This window comes from Citrus clementina, unplaced genomic scaffold (assembly GCF_000493195.1).
Source record: "Citrus clementina cultivar Clemenules unplaced genomic scaffold, Citrus_clementina_v1.0 scaffold_3, whole genome shotgun sequence".
Lineage (NCBI taxonomy): Eukaryota > Viridiplantae > Streptophyta > Magnoliopsida > Sapindales > Rutaceae > Citrus > Citrus x clementina.
The window spans coordinates 34,624,273-34,643,800 of NW_006262339.1; the positions used below are offsets into that span (position 1 = coordinate 34,624,273).

The window sequence follows — 19,528 nt, forward strand, 5'->3', positions numbered from 1 at the left end:
GTGTCATCTAATCTAGCTATTAAGTGTTCATATCAAAATCTCCTTCACAATGTTGAATCGTTTACATTGGAGACTCGCTTCAATTAGAGTGTAATCCAATCGGGTCATTTACCCTATCAATTTGCTTTCGCTACCCCGTTGCATCAGAAAGCTAGATAATGCATGCTAACCAAGATCACTAGCACCTATAGAACTCCCTTTTCAGGGAATCTCCTTCCCTCTACCAAATACATTGGTAGTGAAGGGCTAGCAATGGATCTGAACCACATCTTCTCCAGGAGAAATATTCATTCATGTGAATGATGAACTCTTGGTTGCTATCTTTTTCAATTTTCAAACCATAACATAATTTTCTTGTTATGGTTTCTTAATGTGGCTATCCCATAAGGTAGCAGAGCTGCTGTCGTCAAAACAAAAAGGAGGATGCCAGATTTCTTGCCTCTGATTTTTTAGAGCTTCTAAAGAAACCTTAGAGTGAACTGCTGAACAAAATTGAGAAACGATTAACAAACTACTTTGAAAATTCATTGCCAGCTATGTGAAAATCCCACCAGTCCAATGTAAGATGTTATACATCTCCATTTTAGGTAGTATCATTTTCAGCCTTGATGCCAGTTAAGGGGAAGCTTTTCTTTTCTATCTTTGGTAAATTAAAGTGTGTTAGAAATTTATATGTTTTCATCATTGTCACTTTCTTGGTACCTAAGCTGTTGTATCATGTGTGAAGATGTTTAGAGTTGTTCTGGTGTTGAAATCGTGTTCTAGTCTAGCCCACTTTTTATTCTCTCACAAAAGGAAATCCTATTGCTACAGGTACACCAGGCTGTCCTTGGGATTCATGGAGTAGACACGCAGTTCATTGGAATCAATTTCCTTGAGTCATTGGTATATGTTGCTTCAATTCTTGTTCTTAACTGTTCATCGCTTGGTCTTTTTATTTGCCTCCTGATTTAGAGCGTTGATTCTTCTTTGCAGGTATCTGAATTTTCTCCTTCTACTTCAAGTGCAATGGGCCTTCCTAGGGAGTTCCATGAACAGTGCCGTATATCTTTAGAGCTAGATTATCTGAAGGTTTTCCCCAGGCTCTTGGCATTGTACTAGTTATATAGTTATATGAGGAGCTATACCTTGAGGATAAGGGAATATTTTTAATGGGCTTCCTCTAGCCATAATGTTTAATATACTGACCTTTGTCCTTTTTTTCCTTTATTTTAATATTTTGAATTATAGACATTTTATTGTTGGGCAAGAGATGCTGCTTTAAGTGTTACAAAACAAATAATTGAATCTGATGCCGCTGCATCTGAGGTTAAAGCTTGTACTGCTGCCCTGCGTCTGTTGCATCAAATCCTGAACTGGGATTTTCAGTTTGACACCAGTGGCAGAAAAATTAGTATAAATGTTTTTTCAGCTGGGGTTAGAACTGAGACTTCTTCATCTAAGAGGTCTGAGTGTATCATAGTTCAGGTAAAGAACTTTCTCCAATAAAATATCTGATTAGTGCTGTGATCATGTTTACTGGTTGTATATGACAGTTAAAATAATCTGTTCATGCTTGCAACTTTCTATGCAATTTTTTTTAAGGGAAGAAACTTGAACTGATGATTTAGAGTCTTTTCTTGTGTTGCAAGTAACCCTAGGATATGGAATAGTTAGAATATTGGCATTTTCATATTCTGATTTATATTCATGTTGTTTGTAGCCTGGTCCTGCATGGTGCGATGCTTTAATTTCAAGTGGTCATATTGTTTGGCTCTTGAACTTATATTCGGCCCTGAGACAGAAGTTTTCAAGTGAAGGGTACTGGCTTGATTGCCCTATTGCAGTCTCTGCTAGAAAGCTTATTGTGCAACTCTGCTCCTTGACGGGAACTGTATTTCCTTCTGGTATGTCTTTTTCTAATTATAACTACTTGATCACAAAATGGTTTTATCTGGTCCATGTTTCGGTTTGCTGTTGCAATTCTTTGCAAGCTTTACTGCAACACAAGAAAAGACTGTCTGTCTCACAGTCCTATTGGTACTTTCTTTGCAAGCTTTAATGTTATCTATGTGATAAACTTTGGAGAATCGTGAATACTTGGTAACATCGGCATCCGTGCCTCGGTTACTGTTCATGACAAAGACTTACCGTTTAAGTGCACTTGACTGTATGGAAATATTACAAGAATGTCTTTTATTTGCAATATATCTGTTGCCTTTTGCTGCAATATGAATGGCTTGATTTTAGTTCCAAATCTAACAGTTGGACTTAAATGAAACCAAGAAACCGATTGTCTTCTTCAGTTAGTAACACATTATATGGTAAATACACGAATTATGAGATAAACAATCTTCGCTCTTTTGACTCATAAATTTTCCCTTTAGAAATTTTAATCCCAAGGTTTTAGCTTTGATTAGTTTGTTTGAATGATCACTAGTGATATTCAATATTTAATATAGTTTCAATTGGATACTGCTACAAATTTAAGGTTAATTTGACTTGGTGAAGAGCTAAATCCTAATGGTTCTTTCATCTTGATGATTTCTGAAAAATTAAGAGAGGGTTTTTGGAAAGATTGAGTCGGGGAGATTCTAACCTGGGACTTTGAGAGATTTTTAAATGATGTACCACTGTCTCAAGCTTTATGGATGTAATAAGACAAAAGGAGTAGAGAAGTCGAATAAGCTGTGCGCCCACCACCACCCCCCCCCCCCCCCCCCGGGCCCTGAAAAAAAAAAAAAAGCTTATTTGGCATACAATTTATGGTTGTTTTAATAAGCGTACAAGCGCTCTTTCAGATTAGTTTTTACAGTATCTGACAGTTTTTCTTATCTGATATTTTTAGCACTAATATGAAGGGCTGAGATGACGCCAGTGAATGTAGTTTCATTTCACTGTTTAAAATGTTTATTTAAATTTTTTATTTTTGCGGGGTCTCTGATTATGAAAGTAATCTATTTTTGCAATTTACTTTTTCAATTATCTAGATAATGGGAAAATGCAAGAGCATCATTTGCTACAGCTCCTGTCTGGGATATTAGAATGGGTTGATCCTCCTGATGTTGTGGCACAAGCAATTGAATCAGGAAAAAGTGAAAGGTCAATTCTAGTTTACTTTGTTTTCTATTTCTTCATTGTTCCTTCCTCTTTTTAATTTCTTTCGAAATGGAGTCTCACAGCTATTCTGATTTTTCCAATTTCAACAGTGAGATGCTAGATGGTTGCCGTGCACTATTATCCATTGCAACTGTGACAACTCCCTTTGTGTTTGACCGACTCTTAAAATCCATAAGGTCAATAGTAGAGCATTACGACATTGCAGATATTCCTCTTTCTTCATCAGTTATTAGACTTTATAGTTTCTTATAAAATAAAACATAACAGAGCATTTATTTTAGGTCTTGTTATTTATTATACAAGGTCTGTTGCTATATTATGTAACAATAAGAATATAAACTCTACCTATACAAACTTATATGGTACTGTTATATCATTACCACATGTTTCATATTAATTAGCTCTTTTATTCTTTTGAAAATATGGGAGTGGGTCATGTGAAATGTATAATGCAACATCAGTTTGAATTTATAGAGTTTGTATCTCTAGTACAACTCCTGTAATTTAATAATTAGTCTAGCTTTTGTTGTAATGTTCAGGCCCTTTGGCACTCTTTCCCTGTTATCCAACTTGATGTGTGAAGTTGTTAAAGTCCTTATGATGAATAACACTGAAGAGGGGACATGGAGCTGGGAGGCTCGAGATATCTTACTAGATACTTGGACCACCCTACTGGTTGTATGTAATTTTATTCCCCTTGAATATTTTTTTATTATTTTTATCTTTTTACCTTATGCATGCAACAAAACAACTTTTTTTTTTCTAACCCTCTTTCAATTTATTTGTCAATACCCTTTTCAAAGATTATTGCTGCTGTGATTCAGCTTAAATCTAGGAAATTATGGTGGCATTTGATTCACAAAAAGTATTCATTGCCTTTTATGAAATTTGAAAAAAAAGAATTGTTCCTTAAATTAAATTAAATGCATCAGAGAATGTTGATCATTTGTTTCTACACTGCACTGCTGCTTACTTTTTGTGGTCTAAGCTGTTTAAGACCTTTAATTTGAGCTAGTCAGCTCCTGCCTCATGTTACTCCAGCCTATTGGAAAGATTTTCTTGCTTAAAAGGGAGAGGAAAAACAAAGGTTCTATGGTACTGTGCAATCTAGGCTATTTTTTGGGTCGTGTGGAATGAAAGAAACCATAGGATCTAAAGATTTTCTTGCTTAAAAGGGAGGGGAAAAGCAAGGGTTCTATGGTACTGTGCAGTCTAGGCTATTTTTTGGGTCGTGTGGAATAAAAGAAACCAAAGAATCTTTGATAACAAAGCTGGGAAAGATTCTTCACACCTATGGGATGAAGTGAAGTTCTGGGCTTCCCTCTGGTCATTTATTTATTACTGCTGAATTCAAAGATATCTCTTTCTTTTTTATTTCGCCTCTTTATCGTGAGAGGCGACGTATTCTTAGTGAGCTGTGTTGTTTTTGGATTTTCGGCTATTTTTAGTCTCTGTAGTTTTCTGAGTGTTTTGGTTAGAATGTGACTTCACATCCTTATTTTTGTGGATTTGTAGTCCCAGCAGTCCTTGGCAGAAAAGTCTTTCATCATAGAACAAGGCTATGTATCGCTTCTTCCTTACTTTATCAAGAAAGTCTTGACATCACTCGTCTTTTGTGCTCGCACCTTCCTAGGCTAGCCTTAAGATCTTCAAAATTTGAATATATCATATCATGTTTCTTGTTTTCAGTTTTCAAATTCATTAAAATGTTATTGTGAATATAAGGGGCTTAACATTCTGGTGATGTTCAAATTTCAGTTTACATCTTGTTGTGTTATATTTTGATCAAAATGTGATTCTTGTTCTCAAAATGTGAATTGTCCTTTCTTCTTGAGCTTGTTTAGTAACAGCCAACAATTATTGTTGCAAATCTTCAGTCATTAGATAGTACGGGAAGGAACGTAGTGCTTCCACTGGAAGTACGAAATGCTGCAGCCAGTCTTTTTGCCTTAATTGTGGAGTCTGAACTAAAGGGTAATATAATGGTTGACAAACTAAGTTGTTTTTAATTTGCTTTTTCTGTGAAATGTTCTTTCTGTTTTCAATATTTACAATAATCAATATTTTCTGATGTAGTGGCCTCTGCATCAGCAATGGATGATAACGGTGAATTCAACTATCTTCAAGCTTCCATCTCTGGTAAACAAAAACTCAACAAGAAGTTGTATTATGAAGATTGTTTTCCCTTTTTTTAGTTTCACGTTGATCATTGTTATTCCATATCTTCTTTTTGTGTTCTTGCAGCAATGGATGAAAGACTAAGTTCTTATGCTCTCATTGCAAGAGCAGCAATTGATGCCACAGTTCCTCTGCTCACCAGACTATTTTCAGAACGCGTTGCACGGCTTCATCAGGTTCCCCTAGTCTCTACATATTAAAGGATATATTCACTTAGCACTAATTATTTGGCTGATTGGCTACTTGATATAGTGAGTTTAACTATTGTGGTGCTAATTATTATTTATTTACCAATGTGCTGGATTATTGCAAGAGATCGTATTTGACTTTATATTTTTGGGCGTGAACATTAATTTATTAGATAAGATGCAAAACAAGATTTATTCCCCAGTAAACATTTGACTTTTGTACTTTCCAAATTCAAAGGTCAAAAACATTGTGCAAACCGAAGCAGCCACTACCAATCTTTGGTTGTTATCTCCAATTTAGCTTGTTTACTATTAAAGAAGAGTGTAAACTCATCCTTTGTGGACCGATTTATTGATATAGGCACTTATTTTGGAGAATCTTTTGTATTACTGGAGGTTTACACTAGAGAGGCTAATTGAAATGATAAATAAATACATTAAGTGTTTTGTTTATGTTGTGGGGGGGGGGGGGGGGGGGTTGGAATTGCTAGAGTTTATTGACTGTGAGTTCCATTTAGAGTTGGTGTTGTTGGATAGATTTTGTTGCAATTTTCCAATTATTAACAATACATTGTAGAGTTTATTAATGCCTACAAATTCTAATATCTTTTAGGAGAAAAAAGTGGATTGTATTGAAGTGGGATAAAGTTTGTGCTTTTTAGCTTCACTCTGGGCTTCATTTCTAAGGAGTTCCAAGATTCACCTTTTTTCTTCATTTATCTTAACTGGGAGGGGGTTCTAAGATAGGTTTGTAAAGGATGGTCTAGCTTTGTAGAGTGATGAATGGGTATACTTTTGTATAGTACAGAAAAGTTTTAGTATTCCCTCTTCTGATTTTTGCTTTTTTGGTGGACAGCAGGTCCACTTCAGTGTACTGATTCTTCATCATTAATAAGAAATTCAGTTTCCTATGAAAAATGGGGAAAAAAAGAAAAGAAAAATCATTCATGTAATCATATTAATATCAAACAACATTCCGGGTTTAATCTAGCTACCACCTTTAATGTTGAGAAATAAAGAATTATGCTATGAAGACAAGGCAACTTAACAGAATTTTCTTCACAATTTGCTGAAGATGTTTGTTTTTTCTATTTCACTTGCTCATTTCTATAGTTATAAAATTTGTTTCTAGGGCAGGGGCATGATTGATCCGACAGAGACTTTGGAGGAACTTTACTCATTGTTACTGATCACTGGACACGTACTTGCTGATGAAGGGGAGGGAGAGATCCCCGTGGTAGTTAGTTACTTTTTTCTGCTTATTATTAAGCTTCACTTTATCATATGTACTGTTTGTTCATTTTTTTCATTATAGATGTGAAATGCTCTGTCTTTCCTATTTTGGTTGTTCTCTTTGAATAGTTATGTTACATGGGTGGAATAGTTCTTCATTGGAGTTAACTTTTAAAAAAAAAATTATTAATTAAACACACATGCACAGTACATGAGACTCGAACACAAGATCTAAGTCTTGGTAAGCCTGCCCACTAACCAGTGGAGCTAGGTCTTGGTCTCAATTTATTAACTTATTAACTTTGGATGTGAAATAAAGTAAGAGCTGCCTTGTCAAAGTTAGTGATGACCATGAATTCAATGGTGGAGCTAATTACACTTACCATGAGACACCGATATATAAATGTTGATTGATGAAAGGGGATTCTTCATACTTGATGACATCTGGCTTTAAATAACAAACCTGCTTGTTCACTGGCATATGTTTTGTGGTGCAGTGTCATGAAGTGTCCAAGCTACATTATGCAGGGATTGCTATGTTTCAGAGAAAGTTAAATAATCAGTGAATTCAAATTATTTGCTACCACCATGATCATCATAAAAGGGCTTGCAATTTCTTTTTCATATTTGCATATTTTAGTTGATTGTTGGAACTTCACTAGTTGAATGCACTTTTTAATTTGATGCGATTGACTATTAATAGCCGTTAGATTCTTGCATCACCTGCAGTTCTTCTTTTTCTCTTTCTATTTTCCAAGCATGTTAGGGATCATTGGCAATGTCTCGAGTTAGATAGGTATTTAGTCAGTTTCTTTGGATGGCATATATTTGATGATATTAGGAACACTGGACTACCTAACATCCTCTAGAACTCTACTAATGATTTACACCTCGTGATAAATAGGTTCCAAATGCTATACAAACTCATTTTGTGGACACCATAGAAGCTGCTAAGCATCCGGTTGTCCTTCTCTGTGGGTAAGCTTCTTTCTTTCTCATTTGCACTAAATTATGGCACTGTCAAACAAGACTGGTTATCAAGTTTGTTGGTTTGTTTTGTTCTAAGGTTGAAAGGTGTGACAATTGACAATTAGGTGTTGATCATTTTATTTGATGCAGCTCAATTATAAAATTTGCTGAATGGAGTTTAGATCCAGAAGCTAGAGCGTCAGTTTTCAGTCCTCGACTCATGGAGGTGCCCCATTGTTTCTTATTGTGAATTTATTAAAAAAAAAAAAACTTAATCACTATGGGCGAATTTTTGCTTGTTTACCATTCATATTGCTTTTATGGGAATGATTAAAAGGGGATACCTCGGTCACATTACAAGCATTATTATCCTACTTTCAATCAAACTATGCAGAAGTTTCGCCATATTTATTTTCATTATTGGAATATAACGTGGAACAATTAAATCTTGGTCACATTGCAAGCATCAATTATCCTACTTTCAATCAAACTATGCAGAAGTTTCGCCATTTTTATTTTCATTATTGGAATATTTGAAAACGTGGAATGATTTCCTATCTTATAGAATCACTAATCATGGTTTTTATTTCGGATCAATTTTGTTTGTAGAATCACTCATAATGGTGTTTACTTTGGATCAATTTTGTTCAAGTCCAGTTGCCAAAGCTGGCATTTTTGAAGTGGCTGGTTTCATTTTGTGCATTGATTGGCTACAGTAGATCATATGTGTCATTGTAACTATGGAAAGGAGAATATTCTATTGGGGTGGGTTGCGGTGTTTATGTTTTTGGTTTCTCCTGATTTAGTAGATTTTTTCTTACTCTTCTGCTCAACAACCAGCCATGTTTTTATGGCTTTTAGAGGATGATATGATGGGGTACTGCTTTCTAATTTTTCTGTTAAAACAATATACAGTCATGCTATATTGGCTTACTTAATTGGAACTGATGCTGGTTGCAGGCTATTGTATGGTTCCTTGCAAGATGGTCCCAGACATATCTAATGCCTCTCGAAGAATTTAGAGACAGTTCCACCAATTTATGCCATGATACTGGGTATCAGCATCAGTCATCCACCTCCAGAAAAGCTTTGCTCAGTTTTTTTGGGGAACATAACCAGGGAAAACCCGTGCTTGACATTATTGTTCGCATTTCTATGACAACACTTGTTTCGTATCCTGGGGAGAAAGATTTGCAGGTTAGAGCATAGAAACCTTGTTTTTTTCCCCCCTTGTAAGTTTGACATTTATCAGACATAGTATTCAAGTTTATCTATTCATCATTCTGTCCGAATTTTAAAATTCACCATGTTGAAGCAATCCTTTTGATCAGTCATAACTTCGTTAAATTTCACTGGTTATGCAGCTGTTTACTACCATGTTTAAGGCGAGGTAGAAAATTGCATTAAAGAATTAAACCGTGACATCATTTTAGTGCTTGGAATTTTTATTTTTTTTTAGATTCTGTGTTTATTCCTCCCTTTTTTCCCCCGTTGGCAGGAGCTCACTTGTAATCAGCTACTACATGCACTGGTTCGACGAAAAAATGTTTGTGTACACCTTGTTGCATTGGTGAGTTCTATACTGCAATGCACCACACTTTAGTTTGTCAACCTTTGTGTCTTTGTTCCCTGGGGGTTCTCTTTGTTATTAAACCATCACAGAACTACTTTTAAGCTGACAATGAGGAATGCTCTGTAAACTGCGTCAGATTAACAACCATTTTGCAAGGGTTTCTTGAATTCATGCCTGAAATAGTGCAATAGAATTTTATGTAGCCAATCCAAAATATTCTTAATCAGAGATTTCTGAGTATTTTACTAATACGGTGGTGTTGAGCATGTGAAAGGAACTTTCTGTTGATTGTTGTAATGTATGTTAAGTAACAAGGATCCTGATAGCCATCATCATGAATTGAGCTTACTTTCTTTTCAAAGGTTTGAATGGGGATGAGAAACCTCACCCACTAAACGCCAACCCTTGCATCTGTTATTCCTTGAACTCTGGTGGCTGCAGGCGCAAAGTGCATTCACGGCCAATCAGGCTACATCCCAGGGGCAAATCCCAGTTAATATTTGCATCTGAAAGTGATATTTTATTATTCAAGTAGAAAAGGGATACTTTCTTTGTTTTAGTAGCTTGTACATCATAGTAATTTTCTAAGTACAGTACCATAGCGAGGCTGTGATGGCCTAGACTACTAGGTCATCATTCCAAGAAGGTAATAAATGGTCTCTTTTTTCTTAAAGGATGGTGGCGAAGGGATGTTATGTGGGCTAAGTTGTGAGCTCTCATATATATTCTTTTTCCCCCACCCAATTGTGAAGGTGGTAGTATGTATTTGGCTGTAACATTGCACATGTATGATACCATCTTTTAAAAAGATGGGTGCTGACACGTTGCTTCCGTTAGGCTCTCTTTATATAACGAGATGGTGGAAATTATAATTTCCTTTGTTGGAGAAATTTGTTCTTGCAAGGACCTTAACATTACAGACCCTGAGATTTTAAACTCTTTGGCTACTGTCTCATTACTTTGCAAAACCTTAGATATAGGCTTATGTTTTAGACCTTTTCATAAAAGAAGCCATGACTGGTGGTCAATCTGACTTTTAGGGCCAGTTAGTGACTTATTTAGCCGACCATCAGGCTAACTGTTGGGTCAGTGCAGTTTTACTTTCAAATGGTGCATAATGACCTAGGCTATCTTGGTAAATAAAGGTTGAAGTAGGCCACTTGGCTTCAGAAGTCAAAATTTGCAGCATTTCATTTCTCTTAAGACGACATACTCAAATCAAGTAATTTTTATTCCAACTAAAGAGCGTTACTACATGAATCCTTTTGTGCATTTGTACTTTCAAATGGTGCAGAATGATTAGAAGAATAGTCTTCTGTTCATCTATTTGTAGCTGTATACCTCACCTAGTTAGTCTGGAATATTTTCAGGGCTCATGGCGTGAACTAGCAAGTGCTTTTGCTAATGATAAAACTTTGATTTTGTTGAATTCCACCAATCAGGTGAGAACACAAGCGGCATTCATTTGTGATATATCTATACATAACTTCCATGTTTACCATTTGTAACTATAATGCTTTGATTCTTCTTCAGCGTTCGCTGGCTCAAACGCTTGTTCTCTCAGCTTATGGAATGAGAAATTCAGAATCTTCCAATCAGTAAGTCTTCCATCTAGGATTTTCTCAGTGCATCTATTCTCTGCTTGTGAATTTTAATGCTGCTAATTGGTCTGGTATCAATTTCATAGATACGTACGGGATCTTACACGCCATGCTACTGCATATCTAGTGGAACTGTCTGGCAAGAATGACCTCAAAAATGTTTCTCAACAACCAGATATCATCCTGTTGGTTAGTGCATACAATTTTTATGGGGCAAAATAATCCCGAATCCATGAATATATAGAGGAATGATATATCTAGAGGAACGATTATTTTTCAATGCCATCCTGTAGGTCAGCTGCTTGTTGGAGCGACTCCGTGGAGCTGCCAATGCGACAGAACCTCGAACTCAGAAGGCAATTTATGAGATGGGTTTCTCTGTAATGAACCCTGTTCTGCTGCTTCTTGAAGTTTATAAACATGAGGTACCACATGTATATCTCTATGTCAACTGTACTTCCTTTCAATACATAAGTTTAGAAAGTACGGTTTCCATCATCATCAAAACTTCTCTCTTTCACCTCAGAATTTATTTGTCTCAGCACAAAAATCTGCATAGATACTTTTATGACTGCTGATATGTCTCAATCGATTTCTCTTTTTCCCTTTTCTTCTTGTTGAAGCCATTTGAGTTGAGCATGGTACTGCCAGTTTCCTTCTCATTTACTTCCACAAATGCAGTTAACAATTAGTAAAAACTATCTCCAACTATTTCAATGCATATCATTAGTTAACATTAACTGTGCTTCTGGTGCTTAAACTTTAATCCTTTGTCAACTTACATGCTGTTAAGACTGTTCATTTACACTATGCTAATCTCTGATTTTTGCTTAGTCTGCAGTTGTTTATCTGCTACTTAAATTTGTTGTTGACTGGGTGGATGGACAAATTTCCTACCTAGAGGTTCAAGAGACTAATATCGTTATTGATTTCTGCACGCGTTTACTTCAGCTTTACTCATCTCACAATATCGGCAAGGTACAGTTTTGGTACATTGTTGTCTCTACTAAATCAATGCTAGTCTTGATAATTTTTGTGATGCATTCTAATCTCCTTTTTACAGCACAAATTTCTGTTATTAATATTTTTATTTATGGTCATATGTCTCTATTGTTGTTGCTTCTACATTCCATTGACTGCGGTGAAGTTTACAAAGCATTTAGAAGTATTCAGGTGGTATCATAATACTGTTGCTTTCTTCTTCCAGTCCATACAATAAATTATTATTTGCTATGATTTTGTATTTTCTATATCAGCTTTGCCACTTCGATGCCAAACTGTTTCATTTTGATGCAGGGGGTTTAATCCAAATTTTGTTGTTTGTGAGGTTTCTGATCTGTTTTCACATGGAAAGGTTCTTTTTATGCGGCAGAGTAAATAATTTTTAAATAAAATAGGAGCTAAATCTTCCAAGCTATTTTTCGGAAAAGTGATAGTTCTCATGCTTGTAGCCTTTTTTCTGCATTGCCAGTGTTTAGCTTTTATCCAATCCAAATATATTGTAGAATATCTGACTATTTGTCCTCCTTAAAGTGTAAAGTTGATGATTTTTTTATGCCTTCTTTCCTGTTTTATTTTCTTCTATCATGTGTAGCCTCAGAACCTGATATTATGTGTATCATTTTTTTACTTTTTTTTTTTTAATCGTCAAATAAAATGGGAATCAATGGGAATCAAGGAATTTTGTTTTAATGATGCACCAGATTTTATATCATTGCTTTACCAATATTAATGTTTTAGTTGGTTTTAACTTATGAAATCTGTAATACCTCAATTGTGTTGTTTCCCTATCCACCAACACTTTTTCTTTCTTCAAATTCTCTTTCATTCACTATTTTTCCAGATGTTGATGACTCAATCAAGCTGCTTGCTTGGTGAAGCCAAGACAGAAAAGTACAAAGATTTGCGTGCTCTTTTTCAACTTCTTTCAAATCTCTGTTCAAAGGATCTAGTAGGTCTTTCTAGTACATGTATTCACACCATTGAGAGAAAAATTTTGCTATCCGTATGTTGAGCATTTGGTGAACCTTGTTAAGAGACTACCTATATGCAGGTTGACTTCTCATCAGATTCCATTGAAGCACAAGCAATCAATATATCTCAGGTAAAGTCTTACTGTTTGCTCGACAGAATCTCGTAAACCAGTGAATGGTGTCTTACACTTTCTTTTGCAGGTTGTTTTCTTTGGTCTTCACATTGTTACCCCTCTGATGTCTGGGGACCTGTTGAAATACCCCAAGCTTTGTCATGATGTAAGAATTCCGTCCATTTTTAAATGGATGCCCTTTTTTAATAATGATGTTGATATACAGTGTTTGTTCTGCAGTACTTCTCCCTGCTATCTCATTTACTGGAAGTTTATCCTGAAACTGTTGCCCAACTAAGTACTGAAGCCTTTGCTCATGTTCTTGGAACCCTTGACTTTGGTCTTCATCACCAGGTAAAATGTCTGTCCATTCTTCAGCTGTCCACCCCTGTAATGAATATATGTTTCCTATGTTTTAATATTCTGCTTTAAGATTGGTTTACTGAGGAATTCTGCATGTTCATACTATATGGGATTAAGTGGAGAAAAGAAAATAAGTTCAGCCATTTTTAACTAGTATGTTTCCTTGTTATACACTGTCCTGGTTGCATTCTATACCATATTTGTATGCTTGGAATATTTTGCAAGTTTTTCACTTTTCATTTCAATGCTACAGGACTCAGAGATAGTTGACATGTGCCTAAGAGCTCTAAGAGCTCTGGCTTCCTATCACTACAAGGAGACAGGTGCTGGTAAAGTTGGCTTGGCTGCTCAAGCTGCAGGTATCAATAATTCAAATGGAAATCCAGAGGAAGGAGTTTTGAGTAGGTTTCTTCGTTCATTACTGCAGCTGCTTCTTTTTGAAGATTACAGGTAATTGTCACTCACTCATTCTCTGCACACTTTCTTCTAAGAAAGCTTATCATCTGCACCCTTGGAATGACAGTTCATGCAAGGTGTGTGTGATATTCTCCCCTTTGCTTTTTGTAAATAATACCTTACTCATTTGCTTATGATTGCAGTCCTGATATGGTTGGTACTGCAGCTGATGCTCTCTTTCCTCTGATCCTCTGTGAACCACGTTTATATCAGGTATTACTCAAGTTATTTGTATGGTCAGACATTTGAAAATAATTTAAAGTTCCATTTGATTGGATTGTTCACATTGGTTTTCAAGTGCTCTTGATCCAAAGATGAAATTATTTTAGTTTTCAAGTACTCAGCAACATTGTACATTTTCTTAATACTTTGATGAGAGTGCACTAACTAGAGAAGAGATAAAGTTGTATTGCTACACCCCTGTTGGACTAGGTATTAACAGAACCCCTCTTCCTTCTTCACCACAAGCTAAGAGAAAATTCAATGAAATTTTGCTATATTTCTCTTCCTATCTGTTGTTATATGAACATCTTATTAAGACATGGGGTGGGGAAATACTTTTTGCTGCAGAGATTGGGCAGTGAGTTGATTGAAAGGCAAGCAAATCCACCATTCAAATCAAGGCTGGCAAATGCATTGCAGTCCCTCACAAGCTCGAATCAGCTTTCTTCTTCCCTTGATCGTGTGAATTACCAGAGATTCAGGAAGAACCTAACCAACTTCCTGATTGAAGTTCGTGGGTTTTTACGAACAATGTGATGTGTGCAATCCACTGTATATCTGTTGAAGGTAACCCATTTGTTCTCTCATTCTTCAGCATTTGCAAGAAGCAGAAATCTGAGCATTGCATCTTCTGCACAGCCACGATTATCAGGCGATTGTATATACTACGGAAACAGGAGTTGCAATTCAGTAAGTAGAACTCAAGAGTTTCCTAGTTTTAGATGTTTCTCATGATGAAACAGCAATTGTACAAGTTCGATGCCAGAGCTCGATGGATCGTTCCATGGAAGCAATTTGTTAACTACAGATGACAATTGGTTGATTGCTTGTTCTTCATTTTTTACAGCTTCTGGCGTCAGTTTTGACATCCATCACCGAATTTTTGGTGTGAATTATGGGCCTTTCTTGAATGCAAAAGCTGCTTTGGATTACCAGAATATTTTATCTGTTGCATTCTCTAATATCTAGTAATTGTAACTTGGTGCATTGCTTCAAGCTTTCAGCTCTTGCTCAATAGTTTATCTTGGGAACAAGCTGCTTATTACTTGGAGGTTTAGAATTTGAGTCAGCGGATCTCATTTAATATCGTACCATTTCTTTTGTAGAGCTTTTGTTCCCATATCATCTATCATTGTGGGTTGTGGATATTGGATTGCTTTTGAGTCAGCGGATCTCATTTAATATCGTACCATTTCTTTTGTAGAGCTTTTGTTCCCATATCATCTATCATTGTGGGTTGTGGATATTGGATTGCTTGTTAAATATGGAGGTTGATGGTAGGAGTTTATAGTCAAAATGGAACAGCTGTGTATATATGATCATGAAAAATTTGGAGAGAGACCATTTGACGAGAAATTATAAGTGCCACATGTAACAAATACGAGTTATTATCAAATAAATCGAGAACGTAAAGAAGCAATGTATAAATTACAACATGGCTAAACTCAGGTCATTATCTTGACAAAAGTATAAGTTCTAAAGGATTCCAATAATCATTTGTGCAAGACACTCTTCTTAGAAAGCTTTGGTTTCTTTTGATTATGATTCTGCAAAAATCATAAAACAGATGACACATTAGCAGATACCCAAGCAGACTACAGATAAATAAAAATGCACAAAAGTACTCGCCTTTGATCTCTCAAGAGCCTCAAAATCTGTCCTCTCTTGCCACTTGCTCTTCCGCAGTTTTATAGGTCGATTTCCAACATATTTACCTGCACAAGGGTACAAGTAACATTAGTATGTTACGAGATTAAAAGTCGACCAACATTAAACATTATGAAACATTCTAATGGCTTCTATGATCCATGCAACAAATAAACAGCACTGGAGACATTATACAGTGATAAAAAGTTAGTTACCATTCATTTCTTTAAGTGCTGCTGCAATATCAGAAGGGTTGGCAAAGCTAATAAACCCATATCCCTTTGTTTTGCCGGTGCGCTTATCTCTCACAACCTAATTTGCATAGTAAATAGTGAAGATAAATTTTCTTAGTTTCCAATAATAAGCTAATAAATCAAAAATCCTCATCAAATTATTCATCAAGGAGAAAAATAACAAATGCCACAAACCAAACAACAAAATAACAGAAATTGGGGAGCACATACACATAACAAATAACATTGACAAAGCAATGGCAGTTTAAGAGTAACTCCCAAGTTAATGGACATGTAATAGGAACTGTCAAAGAAAAGGCGTACGGCTTGCCTAGGTGATAAAGATCTAAAAAGTTCCCTCCAATTCATGCATAGTCAATGACTCCTCTAAGGCTGTCTAAAACTTATGAGAGATGCAATACTCCTAATAAAGCTAGTGACTCTTCTAGCTTTCAAGCAAATTCAAACATAGAACAGCATGAACTCCCAATCCCAAAATGGATGATGGCTTTCTTGAGGGCTATAGTCAAATAGTTTAGATTGTAATTAAACGATTTCAGCTGAAATATATTGATTAAGCTCTGCCCCCAGGGGCTTGACTAAGTGGTTTTCAAGCAACTTTTTTTTGCTGGCCATCAGGGTTCAAATCCTGGCGGAGGTACGGGCTAAATAATCCAGAACTTGAGGCAAATCAGCATAGAAGGAGAAACAAGTTAGAGCAATAACGTAGTATTACTCACGATAACCCATCTAGAGTTCTCCCATTACCCACTTATAAAGGTAGCTGAACTCCAACTATTAACCCAAAGTTTTCACAAAAACAGAGAATCTCATATACAGTTGTTAAATTGAAGAAGAACTGAGAGTTATCCTAGCACCAAACAGGCATTGTTAAAATATCTTAGAACCCACTCCTTTAACACACACAACACACATATTGGTTAAGCTCTCTAAGACCTATGTATATTTTTTATTTAGGCTAAATAATCCAGAACTTAAGGCAAATCAGCATTGTAGGAGAAACAAGTTAGAGCAATAGCGTAGTATTACTCACAGTAGTATTACTCACAGTAATACATTTAGAGTTCTCCCATTACCTCACTTATATAGGCAGCTGAACTCCAACTATTAACCCAAAATTTTCACAAAAACAGAGAATCTCATATACAGTTGTTAAAATGAAAACAACTGAGAGTTATCCTAGCACCAAACAGGCAAGGTTTCTTAAAATGTCTTAGAACCCACTTCAGAAGTTCAATGAACTGACCTGACTCCAACTTGATCAAATCAACTCATCCTTGCTATAATTCATCAGGTAAAAATTTAACCAATTCATGCGTCAGATGTCGATTCCAACTGTTCATATCCAATATTAAATGATCAAACCTGACTTCAAGCTAACTTTCAGTTTTGTAAATTAAAATAAGAAAAAAAACCAAAAGCTTTGAAATCCTAATACATAAGTCACATCCTTTGTCAAATAAATAACATCTTCACTGATGTCATAAGTAGACAAATATGAATATCGTTAAACTAAGTAAATTACAAATTCAGAAGATATACTAACATGTAAATTGTAGACAAAACCTACCTTAAAGTACACAAACATAATATAACTTCTCTGTGCGCTTCAAACAAAAATCTGAAGAGGAAATAAAAAACTTCACAGCAAGTGCACAATGCTTATAATACAAGTACAGAAGTAATCAAGTGAAACAGAAACTTACTTTGGCCATATTAAAGGAAGGAAATCGTGAAAATGCTTTAGAAAGAACATCATCATTCACCTCATTACCAAGATCACCGCAGAATAGGCGATAGTCATCTGCAAGAAGTTAACAGAATTAAAACACGTAAGAGTTGCCCCTGGAAAAAGAGGAAGGACATAATCACCCACCCAAAAAAAAAAAAAAAGGAAAAACACACACATTGATGCAAGAATGAGCCCTCTGGAAAATTTAAGTGCAAAATGCTCAGAAAGAAAAGGTATGAGACTCATCAAAACCCATAATCTCACTCACACAAGTTGTTGGGGGCCAATTTAAAATAACAATCATACAACTATAAACAAAGCATGAGTGCTTAATCAAGGTCAAAAGCCATCTAACAGCTTAACCAAGTAAATATTTGAGATCTTCTCAGGAGGGACTCTCTACCCAGACAAAGAATTACTTGAACCTTGGACTCCAAAATATTTTATCAAGTCGTTATACAGAAACATAAGAGCAATGAATTCTGCACTTATTATCTAATGTATAGATAAAAACTTGCAATATCTGGGTCCAATCCAGCAAAGCATATCAAGCCTCTAAATCTAATTCCATAACAGAAAAGAATCTTGCATGAGAGTGTCACAAGACCAAGAAAAAAACAAGGATGACATCAGTTCACACAAATAAAGAAACTTCAGACAGTTGTCATGCTCACTGATCATGTAAGAAAAAAGAATTAAACAGAAAAATGGAAAAGATAGGTGAACATATTCTTACTTTCTGGCCACTCTGCAAGCGTTGGATCCTCCCAAGTCTGCCCAGCTGCTTTACGAGGTATTGATTTCTTTTTAGTTTCTGCTTTGTGCTCAATATCACTGCTTGCAAGTGCAGCTTTCACACTCTCAAGTGCTTCAGGCGTAATCGTCTGTGCATCCCTTTGAAATAACTGTTGAGCCTGTTCAAATTAAAACCAATAAGAAACAAAAACCAAAACACACGCCAATAATCTGCTACAAAGAAATTTCTTAAAACTTCTTCAAAAATTAGCTACACCAACTAGAATGTCATTAAGAGATTTTAACAATTGAATGACACCCCTATAAATATTCACACTCCTGTACAATTGATACATTAATCACATTGCCTATCCTTTCAGTAATTAATATCCCTACATAATCATAAATCCAAACAATGACTCATTCAACCTTTAATAATAAATCTAAACAATTGACTCATTAAATCTTTCAAAACTTTCTCAATTTACATCATTCAGAAACCTACAATAGGTTTAAATTCCACTAAATCTAAAATTCTCAGTCACAGAAATTCAAAAAAAATAATTTTTATTCGAAAAAATAAATGTACTAAAAAAAGGGGCAATTGCCCGGACCTGGTGGTATTGGGGGAGAGAGTAAACGGGGGCGACGGGGGCGGCATAAACAGAGGGGACAACGGGGGCGGGATAGGCAGCGGGCGGTGGGTACTGAGAAACGGCCGTCGGGTCGGTTTGCTGGAGGTGGAATGGTAAGGGAAAGTATGAACTATTCGCTGTTGTTGGTGCCGCCGGCGCCGCTGCGTATGTGAATTGACCGGAGGAAGAAGACGATTGCGGCATCGACATGGGAGAAACGAAACGCCGTCGGATTTGATAGATTTGGGAATTGGGGTTTGCTGATAGAAAGCTCTAGAGTTCTGTCGTTAAGAGGGGACTATTTTGCATCAAAGAGGGAATATTTACCTCCGAGTGGGCGGACTTGGTTTAGAATTACGAGAATATGTCAAGTGAGATTCGAAATTACTAAAAAACCCCTAGAAGAGTGCGATTCATTCTTGAATGGTTTGTTAGTAAGGACACTGGTTTTCGAGCATAAACCGAGTTGAGGAAAAATAATTAAACTCAAAAAATCTTGACATAGAAGGATTTCCAGATCAAACAAGAATTTTAAAGTAGCATGTAATTTTAAAATG

The 19,528-nt window shown here is 35.9% G+C and overlaps 2 protein-coding genes across 12 annotated transcripts in view; one reads left to right on the forward strand and one right to left on the reverse strand.

The window, feature by feature from the left end:
• Positions 1-15,184, forward strand: part of LOC18048420 (exportin-4) — a 19,614-nt gene extending 4,430 nt beyond the window's left edge. For 2 of the 11 annotated variants that reach the window (XM_024188516.1, XM_024188517.1), the window contains exons 7-33: positions 814-885; positions 976-1,071; positions 1,231-1,467; positions 1,703-1,886; positions 2,970-3,081; positions 3,189-3,275; positions 3,639-3,777; positions 4,977-5,073; positions 5,176-5,238; positions 5,344-5,453; positions 6,598-6,702; positions 7,603-7,676; positions 7,818-7,893; positions 8,628-8,864; positions 9,166-9,237; positions 10,611-10,682; positions 10,774-10,838; positions 10,928-11,030; positions 11,135-11,266; positions 11,676-11,819; positions 12,685-12,792; positions 12,895-12,945; positions 13,016-13,093; positions 13,168-13,281; positions 13,544-13,740; positions 13,890-13,959; positions 14,317-15,184. In XM_024188516.1, the coding sequence (XP_024044284.1) occupies positions 814-885; positions 976-1,071; positions 1,231-1,467; positions 1,703-1,886; positions 2,970-3,081; positions 3,189-3,275; positions 3,639-3,777; positions 4,977-5,073; positions 5,176-5,238; positions 5,344-5,453; positions 6,598-6,702; positions 7,603-7,676; positions 7,818-7,893; positions 8,628-8,864; positions 9,166-9,237; positions 10,611-10,682; positions 10,774-10,838; positions 10,928-11,030; positions 11,135-11,266; positions 11,676-11,819; positions 12,685-12,792; positions 12,895-12,945; positions 13,016-13,093; positions 13,168-13,281; positions 13,544-13,740; positions 13,890-13,959; positions 14,317-14,505 (3,084 nt within the window). In that variant the 3' untranslated portion in view covers positions 14,506-15,184. The other 9 variants (XR_002906463.1, XR_002906462.1, XM_024188518.1 and 6 more) reach the window with 9 other exon arrangements.
• A 154-nt stretch (positions 15,185-15,338) lies between these two features.
• Positions 15,339-19,295, reverse strand: LOC18048421 (RNA-binding protein 42). Its single transcript, XM_006442609.2, has 6 exons — positions 18,951-19,295; positions 18,338-18,515; positions 17,576-17,673; positions 15,831-15,927; positions 15,598-15,683; positions 15,339-15,515 (listed from the first exon to the last, which is right to left on the reverse strand). The coding sequence occupies exons 1-6, from the start codon at positions 19,179-19,181 to the stop codon at positions 15,462-15,464; spliced, it is 744 nt and encodes a 247-aa protein (XP_006442672.1). The 5' UTR covers positions 19,182-19,295; the 3' UTR covers positions 15,339-15,461.
• Positions 19,296-19,528: the final 233 nt, after the last annotated feature.

Coding starts and splice junctions, on each gene's coding strand:
- LOC18048421 (XM_006442609.2), bottom strand. CDS start 19,181: ATGTCGATGCCGCAATCGTCTTCTTCCTCCGGTCAATTCACATACGCA. Junction 17,674..18,337: donor GCTTGCAGAGTGGCCAGAAA/GTAAGAATATGT, acceptor AACTTCTTGCAG/ATGACTATCGCCTATTCTGC. Junction 15,684..15,830: donor AGCACTTAAAGAAATGAATG/GTAACTAACTTT, acceptor ACCCTTGTGCAG/GTAAATATGTTGGAAATCGA.